General features: G+C 35.6%; 1 protein-coding gene and 1 pseudogene across 1 annotated transcript; one reads left to right on the forward strand and one right to left on the reverse strand.

Moving 5' to 3' along the window:
- Positions 1-6901: 6901 nt before the first annotated feature.
- On the reverse strand, positions 6902-7703 carry LOC124974946 (proteasome assembly chaperone 2-like; annotated as a pseudogene).
- A 6202-nt stretch (positions 7704-13905) lies between these two features.
- LOC124974952 (ubiquitin-conjugating enzyme E2 Q2-like) lies at positions 13906-15171 on the forward strand. The gene is given in 3 exon segments (XM_047537906.1): positions 13906-14043; positions 14046-14404; positions 14406-15171. Coding segments are annotated over 3 exon segments (1122 nt in total). The 3' UTR covers positions 15031-15171.
- The last annotated feature ends 2945 nt before the right edge of the window (positions 15172-18116 follow it).

An 18116-nucleotide genomic window follows, 5' to 3' on the forward strand; every position in this document is an offset into this window, starting at 1 on the left:
CTTTGAGATTTGAACCACAAATACCTAACTATAATTCTCTGTCACAAACCAGTATTGTTTTCTAGTGAAATTGAATTAATTTTCTATTTCAAAAATGTCTAAATGTCTTTGAAGTATAATTTCCTTCAAGAGGAAATCAAGAACCAGTTAACATTGACAATAATGATAGCAAAATATGTCATTATGATCTTTCACAAAAATTGCTGTTTTTAATAAATGAAATATCATTTTAAGTCATATACAGTGCTGCTGCAGAGTATTAAGTTTTGTGTATTTACTATGATGAAAGAGTCAATGTTACGAATCTACTAGGTTTATTTATACATCAGGGTTTTAAGGTAGAAAAAAACAAAAATGTTTGATAATAAATAGGGAATTATTAGCTTGGTTCACATGGTCAGAAATTGGATCATCTCATAATGTTCTTTATGTTAGAAAGATACAGGAACTTGTAGTCACTCAGTCTGAGAAGCTAAAGCCTCAGTATAAAAGGGGCAATCTCAGGCTGTTACTGAAGGCCTAGAGACTACCTGGGTCACCACAGGTGTGGGAACCTGTTTGCCTTCTGAACAAGCTATAGTACAATATTCATGAGCAATGACTGCAAAATATGTACTGCTCTGCTGTGGGTTAATAAGGTTTGATTTTTCTTTATAAACTATCATATTCCTTATATTTATAGGACTTTTCTTCAGTCTGAATCCTACTGTAGTAAATAACTTTTAATTTTCCACTTAAAACTTTGCCAATATTTTTACATTGATAGGGCTTCTCTTTAGTCTAAATTGTCTGGTGTTGGGTAAAACACATCAGGTAAGGGACTGTTCTTGGATTGTATAAAGTCCTCTCTGTGGCTGGCCCACTCTCAGAGCAGGGGCAGGACTGGGATGTGTGGGCTTCTATTTCTTCTTGAAGAAAAATCCATTATTTTCTTTGTCCCACCCCAGGATTGCTGGCAGCCTTGCCACCTACCTCATTCTTCCTACAGCTGTCTAGTGCCTGGGAGTTGGAGACATTCTGTAGCACAGGGAGTTGGTGACATACAGTAGCTGTGGTCCACACTAACTGAACCGGTAATGTCTGCAAATGTCTGATGGCTGCTCATTTCAAATAACTCACCTGGTTTCCTGGGTGGTCTGTTCAATTGTCTATTCTGCCAGTTTGGGGTCCATAGGGTAGAGGGAATCCATACAAAGAACTGCATTAGAAAATTCATAGGACTTTGATGATAGGGAAGATTCAGATGCCTGCCTTGATAGTCATAGACCTGTCAAACAGCAAAATTAAAGGCTCCCTATGTGACTCTTTGAGGTCTTACTGCAGATTCCAACAAAATTGTTCATTGTCTGGTCAGAATGCTGACCAGAGAGGAGAAGTCTGTGTCCTCAGGGGAACCAAAGAGGACACAAGTTCCTAGACATAGGCCTGGGAAGGTGACTGGTCTTTGGGTGTTCCTGCATATTCCAGCAGGACTGAGAACTGAGCTTGGCACAGGCTTGAGCTGGGGTATCACCATCACAGTAGGGTGGGCAGAAGACCAGCTGCAGAGCCCAGCACTATGTGGCCAACAGACACCCAGCACAGTGGACCAGGATCAGGGATGGAGTAGACCAGGGAGGTAGTAAAAGAGGGAAGAAGGGAAAGCAATGCAATTGGGAGCCCAGTGGTTAGAGGAATGGGGGAAGAGTGGGGAGGGATGAAGTTATGCAGGATTCAGGCTGAGGAAGTCTCCAGTATGTTTTTGTAATGTGGTTAATTTCTTGAAATTGTTAACTACAATTCTAAGCCCCCACAATATATATGAGAATTACCTTGAAAATTGTGAACATTTAAGAAATATTAATTATAACTTTTATGATACAATTATGGAAAATATATCACAAATAAAAATGTGAAATCAATGACATGACACCAGCAGAAATAGAAACAGTATTGTAAAAGACTACAGGTCAAACAGAATGCCTTATTAAAAACATAGTCTAAAGAAGGACCAGCTCAATGCTGCTGGTTTGCTGTGATTAAGAACCAGAATGACCAATGAGTGCCAAGAATTCCTACAATATGTACACACTCTCATGTGCATTTACAGTTAGCTTCCTAATATTTTAAAGATACAGCTGAATCTGTGCTCGAGAGCAGTTCATGACAAAGTACAATTCATTCAATATATGATTCAGAAGCCCAGACATTAACACAGTGACTATCTGACTCAGAACTGTATTCCCAGTGACTCACAGTGTTTGGTAGTTAGTTAAGTAACTAAAGGACCAAATGAAGTAAATCACAGATAAAAGAGCATACTTTGCAAAGCTTTGATTAAAGACAAATCATCTTAGACTGAATACAGTAGCACTTTTCCAATAATCCCAGCAGCCCAATAGGCTAAGTCTGGAGGATCACAAGTTTGAAGGCAACCTCAGCAGCTTAGTGACAAGTTGTCTCAAAATAAAAAGTGAAAAAAAGATGAACTATGGATGTAGCTCAGTGGTAAAGCACTACTTGGTTAAATCTAAATACAGAGAGAGTGAAAGGATGATCAAAGTGTCTTAAGGCAAATGAATGAGAAATACAAACAAATATTCAAAGAAAGAATTGCTAGTGTTTCAAAAATGAATATGGTGTCTGTTATTAAATCTCTTAATTTCACGCTTTCCTCTGATAGCCATAAACACAGGTCATTATTACATATAACATAACTAAGAAGATTTCTTGATTCATTTCAAAGCATGAATTTATTCCCATTTTTATGTAAAACTACTATGAAGAGAATAATTTATCCAAATATAATGGATATGTGCTTTATAAACTGAAAGTTTCCAGAATAGATGTGCAAGTAATCCAACAACTGGGAAAATGAAAAAGAAAATTATTAAATTTATATTAGCCAAGGCCAGGGAAAATGTCACATATGTTTCAATCATTGCCTACAAGGCAAAGAAACATTTTTTTTTTTTAATTGTGAAACATAAGATTCCATGACAGGAAAAATTTTGGTGAAATGTGGTACTTTCTCCTTTTAGAAATAAAGAGAAATCAATTAGAATAATTCTTCTGTAAACAGTATTCAATTTTATTTAAAAACATTAAAATCTATCAGATTGCTATCTCCTAAGATATCTTCACAGAGCCCTTATAACAAATCTATTCATTAAGTATTTAAAAGAAGAAATGTCCAATTAAATAGAAAATAGTATACTGAGACTTTCAATATAACCATAAATAAGGATAAAAGGAAAATACTAAACTACACTTAGTTACTTCTCATCATTTATGTAAACCTACAAGAAGAAATTTAGCTCTGAATATTCTATCCATTTTCTTTCATCCATACAAATCACACAGATGATGTATTTCTTCCTATCTCATGTTTTAAATGTAAAGCATGTATATGAACTCTCTGCTTCATAATCCAGATTTTCTCTATGTTTTTTCATGTTTTAAATTTGTTTATCTTTGGAAATTGAATAATTATCACAAATGTGTCATTCAGCTAGAGATTATCTTTAACAGAAAAATTACCATAGCCTGAAGGTTTTGAAAATTAAATAGCTTGAGCAATTATTTTCTGTAGCAGGGTGAAGATCAGTGATGAATGACAAATCTAAGAGCAAAAGGTTTTCTTAAACTTTATGCTTTATTAGAATATACTTATGATATATGTGACATTAGAAACAAAACCCAAATAATGAACAAAGAAGCAGGGTAATTCCTAAAAACATGATTAGGAATAAAGTTAAAAAGTAATTTAAAAGGAAAAAAATAGAACAGAAATCCATACAAACAATACTATGAAAACACATAACTGAAATTCAAGTTCAAACACTTTGATGCTATGAAGACATAACTTTTGTCCACCTTGTCTGGTTTTCATACCAAAACTACCCCAGATGGCATTTTGCCTGAGATTTAAAAGCTTGCAACTATATTTGAACCTCATTAATCTTTGCCTTTTTTTTTCTGTAACTGAGCCTGATTTCCTTGGTGATTGGTAAACTCTTTTTCAAACTGAAAAGCAAAAGAGAAGAAAATTTGGAAATGAAATGCAGTATTCCTTATATAAAATCATATATGATATGCCAATAGAACATACATTTCTGAATTGGTTTGATAAAAGGAATGGTAGGTTTTGTGATTAGTCACCAGAGTCTTTATCTAGGTTTCTCAAGTTCCCAGAAAAATCATTCATTTACAAGGGAAGGCAAAGCCAGAGGTGAAGTCTATGGCTTTCTCTCAGCAGAGAAAACTAGCTCATAGATATCTATCACCATGGCCTTCTTTAAAATCCCTAAATGTCTCTGTGATTTTGTGTGAAAGTAAGAGAACAAGAATTATATTGAATTCTTCCCTGCCCCAACTTTTATAACCTAATAATAAAATTTAGGTGAAGTTTAAAAAGATAATTTTAAAAATTTGAATGAATCTTACATAATTTTCCTATGTACATACATGAAAACTTAATGGTGAACTCCATCATTATGTACATTCACAAGAATGGGGTACTAGTTAGAATAACATTTCTTCCTTTCTTATATAATTATATCAATATGGATCCTAATGTCTTCTATAACTCAACCAAATTTTTAAAATAAAAAATAATAGGCTCCATCATTGTTTTAATGTGTCAAAACAGACTCTACTTCATCTATAACTAGAAAGAAAAAAAATTTAAAGAAAAATAAAAAAAATTGATTTCCTGCACGGATTGGCAGTACTATAATTAAGAGTAGTGCAGGAGGAAAAATTAAATTATATCTGATATGTCTTATAACTGGTTGTGATTTCAAAGTCCAATGTCAACACTGAAATATTTTGGAGACCTTTTGTCTCTTTGCAGACAGAAATATTAAACATCCTAAAATGAACCATATATCTTGCTCCAAAATGACAAGATGGGATGTCTAAGATGCACTTCTACCTTTAGTACATGCTAGTACAAAAACAGATTCACAGACCAGGTTTACTTCTAGTCCACTATTCACTTGTTCTTTTAATTCTCTGTCAGACTTTATGCTGGCTGACTGCCTGAGGATGCTGCTTTGTAAGGGTGCCTTTCTTATTTATAAAGTAAAACATGTCCTTTGGGGAAGAAAAGAAGAATTATGTCACTTCAAATATACAATCAAGGGAACAGACATTTGTCTTCTTTGCCTGGCAGGGGCCAACTTGAAAGTAGTGAGGTCCTGGAGCCACAGAGTTGACTACAAGTGCTCCAGTCAATTTTAAGAGCACAGTGTGGTGATGGTCAGGGCCTGGAACACTGTGGAATGGGAGAGATACTGGCCAATTGATACAAAATTCCAGCTAGACAAAAGGAAGGAGTTCAGGTGATTTATTATATAACATTGGTGAGTATACTTAATAATAACATTTTATTTTTGAAATTTCCTGAGAGTTGATTTTAAGTATTCTCCAATTTCTTCTTTTTCTATTTGTATGACTTCTGTCTACAATGTTGAAAGGGAAAATGTTTTGGACATAAGCAATCCATGAGATTTGAAAGTCAGTTATGCCACTTATTTTCTACATTCTTCAGTTGTTTTTCCTTTTTTAAAAAAAATTAAGCTAAGAATGTTGATGATAATAATAACTGCTCCCTTAAATTATAAAATATAAAATAATGAAATAATAATCATAATGTCTGCCAAATACTAGTTACAACATAACATAAAATATCATCCATCTCTTATAAAGTCTGAAGGATACTGTATATTCAATAAAGGATTTTTATCATTGTTTTTATTTGTCAGTGTGTGATAATACAAATTCAGTGGTTTTTATCAGACCCATTCTACATACAAAGAATAACTAAATCCCAGAGAATGTATCTTGATAAATAAATTCTGAAAATGCATATAAACCAGATTTTAAAACCTCAGAAAACCTAAGGTTTACAAATCTCTTCTTTTATGGTGATTAAAAGAGATTTTAAGAACTGTGTGTTGGGCTGAGGAGATAGCTCAGCTGGTAGAGTGCTTGCCTCGCAAGCATAAGGCCCTGAGTTTAATCCTCAGTACTGCAAAAAATAAAAAAAAAGGAACTGTGTGTAGTTTGAGAAAGGATATGTGAGGGTCAGTGTTGATTCTCTGACTACAGAGTAAATTCTAATTTATCTAAGTAGGTTTGTGTTGTTTTTTCTTTAAGTAGACTAGATTATTTCTTCCTTATGGTTCTGCAATTGCTAAATAAGAGGGTTTTTTATTTTTTGAAGTAAGAATAAAATGTTCAGCTAATGCCAGTGGTGTCTATCATTTTTCTACTGGGGAATATTTTTTAATACAGTGAACTCCCCTCCCAAATGTCCTTACCCATAGTTTATAGGCTAGGCCAAGACATACCAGACAGGTTTTGGTAGATTGTCATCCTCACAAATGTCTGCTAAAGGCACTCAAAATAGTTGTCCTGCCTTTTGAGATTTTGCTGGCATAGGCAAGGTGTCTAAATTAATGCTCAATCTATAGCAACAGGCCCAGTTTATTTTAGATCTTCTAAGAACATTCCAAATTGAATCTCAGAAGATTTGAGAAAATGAGGGAAACTAGTGAAATTAACATATCATTATTTCCACAATATCTATTTTTGAATATGTTTATTACAGTATCTAAAGGATACAAAATTCTTAGAGATGTATTTTCTTAACAAAAATCCCTATTAAATTACATTATAATATATTATAAATTATGGGGTAATTTATTTTCTGTTTCCTTTTTACTCAGGAAATAAAATTTTACTGTTTGAAATTTACATTTATTACATAGGTTGAAAAGTACAGCCGAAGATCTTTTGCTCATCCTTTTCCTAATGCATTCTTGCAAAATCACATTTTCATATACATTATTTAACAGTTGTTATTACAGTTGTGCTGGCAGCAAGTGTACAAATAAGGTACAGAACATAAAACAGATCAAAACAGTGCAGGGGGAAGACCACTGCCAAAGAGTAACCGCCAAGAACTTGGAATTTTCCATGGCATGATAGGTTTTGTAGGGTCATCATTCTGTAAACAAATTTTGATGATCTGAAGCCATTCATTAAAATACTCAACAAGACCTAAGGTGTCTGGCATATTGTCCCACTCAGAAAGAAATTTCAGCAGACTAACCATTTGGATTTCTTTAGAATAGATTTCATTATAGAGTGTATTTGTGATCCCTCCTCCTGGAACACGGACACAAAACTAAGAATCATCCATGTGAGGGATACATGGACTTTTTTTCCATTTCTTGCCAGTTAAGGTTCTTTATTTTATTTTGAATTCTTATGTGCACAGAAGGTGTAAGCAAGTACTGGAGGAGAGTACTGCACAACTGGAGATTATTGTGCTTGTAGGACTGACTGCTTGAAAGGACAATGAGTTTAGCACAGCCACTACTTTGCATCCGGGAAAGCAGAATTTCACAGAATGACTTGGATATATACTTGTTAAAAATGGATCTCAACTGAAGAACCACAAGCTTCCTTGAAGGCAATAAATATATTTCAGCATTTGTATAGAGCTCTGTTGAATTTTCTTCTGCAGTTGCATATGGATTGTTTCCAAAAATTGGCACCAGGCAATCAGTATAGAAGTAGCCAATCATATGCAGGTTCAATGTGGAAATGATCAGATCTATAGTAAGCTGACCAACATTTCCAATGGATACTGCTGGCATCAGGACAGTGAAGCCTGTTGGGTCTGGCACCCAGTCACTGCAGGGAACAAACATGATTGTGGTGGGCCAGGAGAGAACCAGGGCCTCCAGAGGCTCAGACAGGAGCTGGTGCCTCTGCCTCACCATTACCTGGAGCATATTTTGTGTTTCTTTTGGTGAATATAATTGAATTGTTGATTTGAATTTGCTGCTAACATTTCAAAGGTAAAAGAAAGTTTCTCTAATTGAAGAAAAACAACTTTAAACATGATACATGCCAACACATATATTTTCCACATTTAAAAAAATAAGACTAGTCATGTAAAAATGCTGAAGACTGAATTAGGCCACAGTTAAATAGTGGAGAAAAAAACAATGTGAGAAAAATAAAGTGAAGGAAAAAAAAAAGAAGAGGGGAAGGTGAGAGGAAAAAGAGAAGAGGTTTTTTTTTTTTTCTATTAAGTCCTTCTAGAGAAACAAGGAATGTTTTACTACTTGATGTCTCACTCTACTACTGAGAATAAGGAACTAATTTTCTAGATTAATTTTTTCTTCCTTTGCACCTGAAAAATCTGTCACATGTCTTTCTGGTACACAATTTTAGAAAGTATGTTGAGAACAGTCTGGACAGACTACAAATATGAGTGAAAATAGCCTGTTCATGGTGACAACACTGGTGGTAGTAAAGGGAGCAAGAATAGTGGTGGTGAAGATAAAAGAAGGTATAAGAATAAATGAACTGCCACAAGAGAGGAACAAAGCATCAAAGGCAGTTAGAAGAAATTAAACCACGTTAACTAATTTAAAAGGAAGGAAGTGAAGCCAGGGCCAAGAACATGTGGCACAGTGCTTTACACTGTGGAAGAAAGGGGTTATGTAGAAAAGGTGTCCTTAGAAAAATAGGAGGAGTTCAGGAAAATGGACTAGGGCAGAGATCCATAATATATAGTTATATGCTAAAATGATTATCTGAGAAATATAGGAAACTTCACAAAATGAAAGATTGTCTTTGAGGATCAACAAATTATGATGAGGCACCTGGATTTATTTATTAGTAGTTTATTTCCTTGCAAAATGACTTATTTTTAATGTCAATTGTTAAAACACTCCATTCCACTCAATAATGGTGTTCTTCCAGAAATATCTGGGAAATTAGTTCACCCAGCCCTATTAATCATAGGGAGTTATGACAAATGTATCTTTCCTAAATACTGATGTGCTGGAACCAGCTCAGTCCAGTTCAGGATGGACAGATGTGCCATCTTCTCCTACCTCCTAATCTGGTGGTGTTACTTTAGGAGATTGATACTGGCAATGATGGGCATATTCTTCCAAGGGAAATAGGCACACACTGCATCAGGGCCTGGGGTTCTCTCCTCCCACCTCAGGAGCCAGTAGTTATTTTCTAGTATACCATTCTTTGAAATCTGTCCCCCCCAAAAAAAGAAAATTAAAAAATCAAGAGTAGCAGGTTAAATTAAGTCTTAAACTTCTATGTGTACAGGTTGAAGTGAATTAGAGCTACTAGTGAAATTTACAGAAAAAAGTTATTGTTATTCTTATCTCCATTTTAACTTCATTGATTCACTAAGTCATTAAACCAATAGTTCCATAAAGCTAAAAACTAGGACAGGCCTTCCACCAGAAAAAAACGAACTTTTTAGATGACAAGTTCAATGGAGCCTTTCACAGATAAATATCTAGGAAAACAAAGCATACCTTGAATTCAACAATTATGAGGCTACTTCACCATGATAATTTACATTTAATATAAGCCTGGGAGCAGAATTCAATTAATTTTTTATTGGAACCATGTATGCCATATGAAATATTTTACTGTAAGAAAAATCTAATTTAAATTTACAAATGCACTGTAAAAAAGAAATCGTTTCCAATTACTCACACATCCCTTAAAACAATGCCTGGAAGATAATGCTATTAGTCATAATATGTGATAACATAAAATCAGACTCTAACTGAGAGATAGATGCATCTCTGAACACTAAGCAAAGTCCCCATCTTCTAAATTATTTACATTTCACTCATCTCTTATCAAGTGGCATTACTTTGTGTAAAAACTTATTGCACTGCAAACAAAACACAGTCTTTTAAAAATTACACTGAAGATGTCAAGGTCATTTAGAAGGGAACGAGTAAATCCACCAATGGTATGATATTATTTGGAAAGAAAACCATGTTGACTCAAGGAATAACAAGACATTTTAGGTAAAAATGTGGAAAATTAATTACATTATAATGTACAAATACATAAGGCATTTAATTTTAATCACCTCCTTTAATTTTCTGCTTATTTATCAGAATGGATACAAATTTCTAATTCTGGTAATTTCACATTGCTTTACATGCTCAATTTCAAAAGGTTGACTGCAATTTAAAGCTACAATATGATTAAAGGAAGTTCATGTGTTTGCTCATTCAAGCTTGAAATAATAAAAACTTTTCTGTAATAAATTAATTATTATTCTTAATGAGGAAAAACAGGAAAGTAACAATCTAAAGAATGCTTATGAAAACATATATAATCTTAAGAAATAAACTGATATTTTAGTGTTCTCACACTACAAGAAAAAAAGGATAATGCAGATTTATAGATTTCTCTAATATTTAAAACATTTTCTAAATAAGCTTTAATGTGGGTTTAATACAAAACTCTTCTTGTAACACTTGTTCTTTCTCTAAATGTCAACCAATTCCACATGTTGCTATTACCAAGATACCTTTTGCCTCACGTGAATTTTCCAGGCAAAAGGTAATTTAAGTGTATTTGCGTCACAGAATCCTTTCCACCTACAGAAGTCATCTAAATCAGACATAATTTTTCAATGAATAATATAAAGTTATTTCTCCAGATGGAAAACCCTTCAAAAATAGTATGCCTGCCTGCTGACTCCCATGCTGAGGTGGGACGCCGTTGCTAAGCCTGCCTGCCTGCCCCCTCTACTGTTGAGGAACACTGCACTTGCCTCTGTGCTGACTCAGTGCACCCTCAGTGGGGCTCCCCAGCTTCTTTGGAAGCTGGTGCGGGCATTTTGAATTATTTCTGAGTGCACGGCTATCATAATCGGAAGGGGAGCTCCCTTCCTGAGACTCCTATAGGAGACTAGAGGCCCTTTGAAAAGACACAGGATTAAAGAAGAGGAGGTATTGGGAGACTTGGAACCAACTCAGAGCTGCAGGGTGAGTCTCTCCCACTGGGTGAGGCTCCCTAAATGGGTTGGTAGTCCTGGGATGCAGGGAACTGTGTGGAGTAGAGTTGCCCAGTGAGATTCCCCCATTGGAGCTGTGAACCTGGACAACTGGGAGCATTATAGAGGAGGGCCACCTAGGAAGAGGCTTCAGCATAGAGCAACAATCCCAGGCCTGGGTGGTAGAACCGGTCCCCAGGGAATGTTGTAAGGAGGGCCACTCAGAGAGAAGGTCCCTCATAGGGCCAGGCCCTCAACCCAGGTGGAAGTTCCAGGACCAAGGGAACATCACAGAGGAGGGCTGCCCAGTCCCAGGTGGTAGTTCTGGATCAAAGGAAACTTCTCAGAGGAGAGTTGCCCAGTGAGATGTCTCCACCCAGTGAGTCTTCCCCACTGGGGGAGGTTTTCCAACCAGGGCGGTAGAGACACAGGCCCAGACCAGATATGCTCCAGTTCTCAGTCTAGTCCCCCTTTTGAATGACCATCATTCAACAAGTGGAGGCACCTCTGTCCACAAACAGGAAATACACTGCACCTTAAGGCCACCACTCCTAGAGAAGCAGCTTCCTGTGGAGCACTGCATTATCAAGTTCCTCCAAGACTTCAGGCTACTGAAAAGTAGGAGGTGAATTATTGGAAATCTACAGGGACACTATAAGTCAATAGAGGAAATCTGCAATAACTCAGAGTTTCACTACTAGAGGGATAGATAACTGACAATATGAGAAAGCAAGGGAAGAAAATGTCCCAAACAAACCTAGATGCTACAGCAATAAAATCCAATGACAGCATAGCAGAAGAAATGTCAGAAAGGGAGTTCACAACATACATAATTAAAATAGAGAAGGAAACAATGAGATGAAAGAGCAAATGAAGTCTTTGAATGATCACACCACTCAACAGTTAAAAGAGCAAATGTGTGAAGCAATAGATCATTTCAGTAAAGAGTTAGAGATACTGAAAAAAAAAACAGACAAAATTCTTGAAATGAAGGAAACAATAAACCAAATTTAAAACTCCATAGAAAGCATAACCAATAGGATAAAACACCTGGAGAACAGAACCTCAGACATTGAAGACAAAATATTTAACCTTGAAACCAAAGTTGACCAAACAGAAAAGATGGTAAGAAATCATGAACAGAATCTACAAGAATTAAGGGATATCATGAGAAGGCCAGATTTAAGAAATATTGGGATTGAGGAAGGCTTAGAGAAACAAACCAAAGGAATGAACAATCTATTCAATAAAATAATATCAGAAAATTTCCCAAATCAGAAGAATAAAATGGAAAATCAAGTACAAGAAGTTTATAAAACTCCAAATATATAAAATTAAAATAAACCCACACCAAGACACATTATAATGAAAATACCTAACATACAAAATAAAGACAGAATTTTAAAGACTATGAGAGGAAAGAAACAGATTACATTCAGGGTAAAACCAATATAGATACCAGCAGATTTTTCAACACAGACATTAAAAGATAGAAGGACTTGGAACAACATTTTTTGAGCTCTGAAAGAAAATGTATGCCAACAAGAACCTTATACCCAGCAAAATTTATCTTCAGATTTGAGGATGAAATAAAATCCTTCCATGATAAACAATAGCCAAAAGAACTTACAAAAAGAAAGCTGGCACTACAGAACATTCTCAGAAAAATATTCCATGAGGAAGAGATAAAATACAATGATGTAAATCAGCAAAAGGAGGAACTACGCTAAAGGAATAGTCAAATAAAGGAGAAACCAAGTCATGTCAAAAAAAATGAGTCAAATGACTGGGAGTACAAATCATATATCAATAATAACCCTGAATGATAATGGCCTGAACTCATCAATCAAAAAAACATAGAAAGGCAGATTGCATTAAAAAGAAAGATCCAACAAAATGCTGACTGCAGCAGACTCATCTCATAGAAAGAGATACCAACAGACTAAAGGTGAAAGGATGGGAAAAAACATACCATGCATATGGACTCAGCAAAAAAGCTGGAGTATCTATCCTCATATCAGATAATGTGAACTTCAAGCCAAAGTTAGTCAGAAGGGATAAAGAAGGACATTTTATACTGCTTAAGGGAAACATAAATCAGCAAGACATAACAATCTTAAATATCTATGCCCCAAACAATGGCTCATCCATGAACATCAAGAAAATCCTTCTCAATTCTGGAAATCAAATATACCACAACACAATATTACTAGGTGTTTTTAACACACATCTCTCACCACTCAGATCTTCCAAACTAAAATTGAACAAAGAAACCATAAATCTCAATAACAAAATCAATAATTTAGTCTTAATGGACATATATAGAATATACCATTCAACAAAAAGCAAATACACTTTCTTCTCAGCAGCACATGGATCCTTCTCTAAAATAGACCATATTCTATGCCACAAAGCTACTGTTAGCAAATACAAGAAGATAGAGACACTACCTTGTATTCTATCAGATCATAATGGATTGAAATTAGTAATAAATGATAGAGTAAACAACAGAAACTACTCCAACACTAGGAGATTAAATAATACGCTATTGTATGATGACGGGATAACAGAAGACATCGTGGGAAATAAAAAAATTCTTACATGCAAATTAGAACAAAGATATATCATCTCAAAATTTCTGAGACACTTTGAAAGCAGTACTCAGAGAAAAATTTATTTCATGGAGCGCATTAAATAAAAGAAGAAAAAATCAACAAATAAATGACCTAACGCTACAACTCAAAGCCCTAGATAAAGAAGAAAAGAGCAACACCAAAAGAAGTAGAACACAGGAAATAGTAAAATCAGATCTGAAATCAATGAAATTGAAATCAAAGAAACAATCAAAAAATTGACAGGCTGGAGTCAGTTACAAAGGGAGCAGCTGCTCAGGCTGACATACAGCTTCCCTCTAAGGCAACGCGCCCCTCAACAGTTTCCAGCCGAGCTCCAACGCCGGTCGCTGGGGCAGGGAGAGGCAGAGCCGCAAGAGCGCGGCCCTAGCAGGCCCCCCGGGGCGGCAACAGGCCCAGCTCCCCTTCTGCACCCCTCCCGCCAGAGATGAAGGGAAGATGTCTCTGTCAGGGCTCAAGACCGAGCTGAAGTTCTTGGCGTCCATCTTCGACAAGAAGCAGGAGCGACTCCGCATAAACAGCTGGAAGCTGGACGAACTGCACTGCCAGTTCCTGGTACTGCCGCTGGCACCGCCGGGTACCCCATACCCCAGCCGCCGCTCACACTCCACTGCAACATCACGGAATCTTACCCACCTTCTTCACCAATATGGTTTATGGACTCCGATGACCCAACTCTAACATCAGTTCTGGAACTTCTAGAAGATACTAAGAACAACAATTCGCTTCGTCAGCAATTGAAGTGGTTGATATGTGAACTCTGCAGATTATATAATCTTCCTCAGCACCTGGATGTTGAGATGCTAGATCAACCATTACCCACGGGTCAGAATGGAATAACAGAAGTGACTTCAGAAAAGGAGGAGGAAGAAGAGATGGCCAAAGATATAGAAGACTTGGATCATTATGAGATGAAGGAAGAAGAGCCTATTAGTGGGAAAGTCAGAGAATGAAGGAATCGAAAAAGAAAATTTGGCAATATTAGAGAAAATTAGGAAGACTCAAAGGCAAGACCATTTAAATAGTGCGGTGTCTGGGTCAGTGCAAGCTTCAGATAGACTTATGAAAGAGCTCAGGGACATATACAAATCACAAAGTTATAAAACAGGGATTTATTCAGTGGAACTCATAAATGGCAGTTTATACGATTGGCATGTTAAACTGAAGAAGGTTGACCCTGATAGTCCATTGCACAGTGATCTTCAGATCTTAAAAGAAAAAGAAGGCATAGAATACATTTTGCTTAACTTCTCTTTTAAGGATAACTTTCCCTTTGATCCTCCATTTGTTCAAGTGGTATTACCTGTTCTCTCAGGAGGGTATGTGTTGGGTGGAGGAGCATTATGTATGGAACTACTCACAAAACAGGATTGGAGCAATGCCTATTCAATAGAATCGGTCATCATGCAAATGAATGCCACCTTAGTCAAAGGCAAGGTCAGAGTGCAGTTTGGAGCAAATAAGAATCAATATAATCTAGCAAGAGACCAACAGTCCTATAATTCCATTGTACAGATACATGAGAAAAATGGCTGGTACACTCCTCCAGAGGAAGATGGCTAAAATATGTTGACTCTCATATGTTTGGACCAATGTTGCTTTAAAGAAAATCTTCCCAACATGCAGATACAAGCTTTGAGTGCCCCTATAACAGCAGTACTGAAGATGTTAGCTAATAGATATTTTAGTGGATAATCTGTCAACTGACATCCAGTATAAGTTACAGCCATTTCATTTTGCTCACTTTAGTTATTTTGGATTGAACAGTGGGACCTTTACTGTATTTTTCTGATAAATACACTTACTGGCCACTCCTTATCTCTTTTTCTTGAAAAGTGAAATCTTTTAAGCAGGCAAGTCAGCATCAGGTTACTGCAGTTGCGACTTGGTAGTGACTTTCCTATGTTGAGTCCGTGGGTTACGAGGATTTGCAAAATACTGTTCCATTTACAGCCAATAAAAGTTTAATCAATGTTCAATATCGGTGTAGAAAATTTTAAGACTTCTAAACCACAGCCTTTTTAAGGCCTAAAACCATGTTATGATATTGCCAACAAAATGACAGGAAATTTACTCATTAAATTGTTAAACATTTTTTATGGCAATATGAAGATATGAACTGTTTACTGAAGGTATACTCTTACTTGAATTGTACTTTTTAGGCAAAGCAAAGTAAGGCAGTGCCACTTAAGTTTGTGAGTAGTAATTTCCACTGGGGCAGCAGAGTCTTGCTGGGCTGAATCTGCTTCTTGTTGGTTCAATATTTCTTATGAAGAAAAGCCACAATATAGAGCTTGAAGTTATTTAAAATACTAAGTCATTTTACCTTTCCATTTTATTAATGGGATGTTGCAATTATTTGTAAACTAATAAACTTATAAAGTGATTGGCATGAATAGACTTCCTTGAGCAAAAAGCTATATAGTTAAGTACAAAAAGATACCTGATTTGGAGATTCTTAATTCTTTTGTTGTCATGACAATGACTTTTACAACCAAAAGACTAATAGGATCTCTTAATTCTTTTGTAAAACCTGACTCAAATCAATGTACTCTCCATTTTATTGCCTTACATGAATCAGTCCTGTTTAATTGGTGAGAGATTTTTTTTAATACACCCAAGTTTGATTTAAAAATAAAATCTAGTTATTAAGCACTTTTTAAAAGAAATCCAAAAGCACATATTTTCTGCACAAACCAGTTTCAATGTTCAAACGCATTTCTTATGCATTTGCTTTAAGATTCAGTTTTTAACTCTGTAAACCCTATTCAAGAGATTTGGCACTTATGCATTATTGTGTTTCTTTTGAATTTAATTTGGTTAGGCTAGTAGATAAAGATTTCCTTTCTCTTGCTCACTTTGTTACATTTATATAAAGTTCTGATTGCCAGTTGCTCAGATAACAAGTGACAAGGCAGAATTCTTTAAAGCATTAAAATTCCTTAAGCCTAAGGCTAAATCTTGAATATATTATTGAATTTTTTAATATCCTGATAGCTAGCAGATTGACAGCTGTACATGTGGCATGCTTTGTTTTTTGGATTTTATTTTTAGTTGCAGATTTGTTTGGCAATGTACAGTAAATTTTCTAAACTTGCATCAAGTTTATTAATAAAGAGCCATTTAAAAAAATAACACAAGCAACAATAGGTGTTGGCAAGGATGTGGGGAAAAAGGTACACTCATACATTGCTGGTGGGGTTGCAAATTAGTGCAGCCACTCTGGAAAGCAATATGGAGATTCCTCAGAAAGCTTGGAATGGAACCACCATTTGACCCAGCTATCCCACTCCTTGGCCTATACCCAAAGGAATTAAAATCAGCATACTACAGAGTATAGCCACATCAATGTTCATTGCTGCTTAATTCACCATAGCCAGATTGTGGAACCAAACTAGATGTCCTTCAATTGATGAATGGATAAAGAAACTGTGGCATATATATGCAATGGAATATTACTCAGCCATAAAGAATGATAAAATATGGCATTTGCAGGCAAATGGATGAAATTGGAGAATTTCATGCTAAGTGAGATAAGTCTATCTCCAAAACTAAAGAACGAATGATCTCACTGAGTAGTGGATGATGACTTATAATGGCCATGGGAGGGGTTAGCATTAGGGGTAGGGTTAGGTTTAGGGTTAGGGTTAAGGAGGGTGGCAAGAATGGAGGAAGGAAGGACTGTATAGAGGGAAAAGAGGGGTGGGAGTGGTAGGGGGAAGGAAAAAATAACAGAATGAATCAAACAACATTATCCCATGTAAATTTATGATTACACAAATGGTATGCCTTGACTCCATGTACAGAGAAACAACATGTATCCCATTTGTTTACAATAAAAAAAAGAATGAAAAAAGAAAGAAAATGAGTCTATGAACCAAGAGCATTCTAAGCAGAGGAAATTTTATGCAATAAATTTACAATAAATGAACTTTATGCAATAAAGTTACAGATAGGAATGTGTATGTTATGTTACAAAAATTGTAACAGATAAGAAGGATCAATATGTAATAATTTATTTTAAAAGTAGGATTTGGAAGGATAGGATGAACCAGAGTATTAAAAGCATGATATATTCATTCAGGGAGTCTGAACCTCCCATGTAATAAAAAGTGTTTACTTAAACATGATCATGTTTTTCTTTCAAATAATAGCTTCAGGAAAAGTAGAGAAAATGAGCCACAGGGAGAGATAGACAAGAGGCATGTAGATTAATTAGGAATTTATTCCAAATTAGGTATGATGTGGCCATCATATAAAAATAGAAAGTAGAACACAGACCCTAGAGGTCATGCTGAGAGAAAATAGACAGAACCTGATACCCAGATGAACTTTGTGTCTGAGGGAGGAACAATTGAGGAAGACTTCTGAGATTCTCACAGCTGTTTATCTCCTTTCCACATATTATATCATGGAATTTTATTTTATTCAAAAAGCTTCTGTTTTGATTAGATATTCTAAAGTGTATACTTACTTTATTCTGTATACACTCTGAGCACATTAACAAAGTGTAACCAACTTGATTTTGGTACACGTCTGTGATTATCATAGTTTTGCACATCACTGCTTAAAACATTTAAAAATATATTTTGTCACTTGATTTTCTGGTCAAAAGTTTTCTTTGGCTCTCAGTTTTTATAAGAGATTTG

The sequence above is a fragment of the Sciurus carolinensis genome, unplaced genomic scaffold, assembly GCF_902686445.1.
Source record: "Sciurus carolinensis unplaced genomic scaffold, mSciCar1.2, whole genome shotgun sequence".
Lineage (NCBI taxonomy): Eukaryota > Metazoa > Chordata > Mammalia > Rodentia > Sciuridae > Sciurus > Sciurus carolinensis.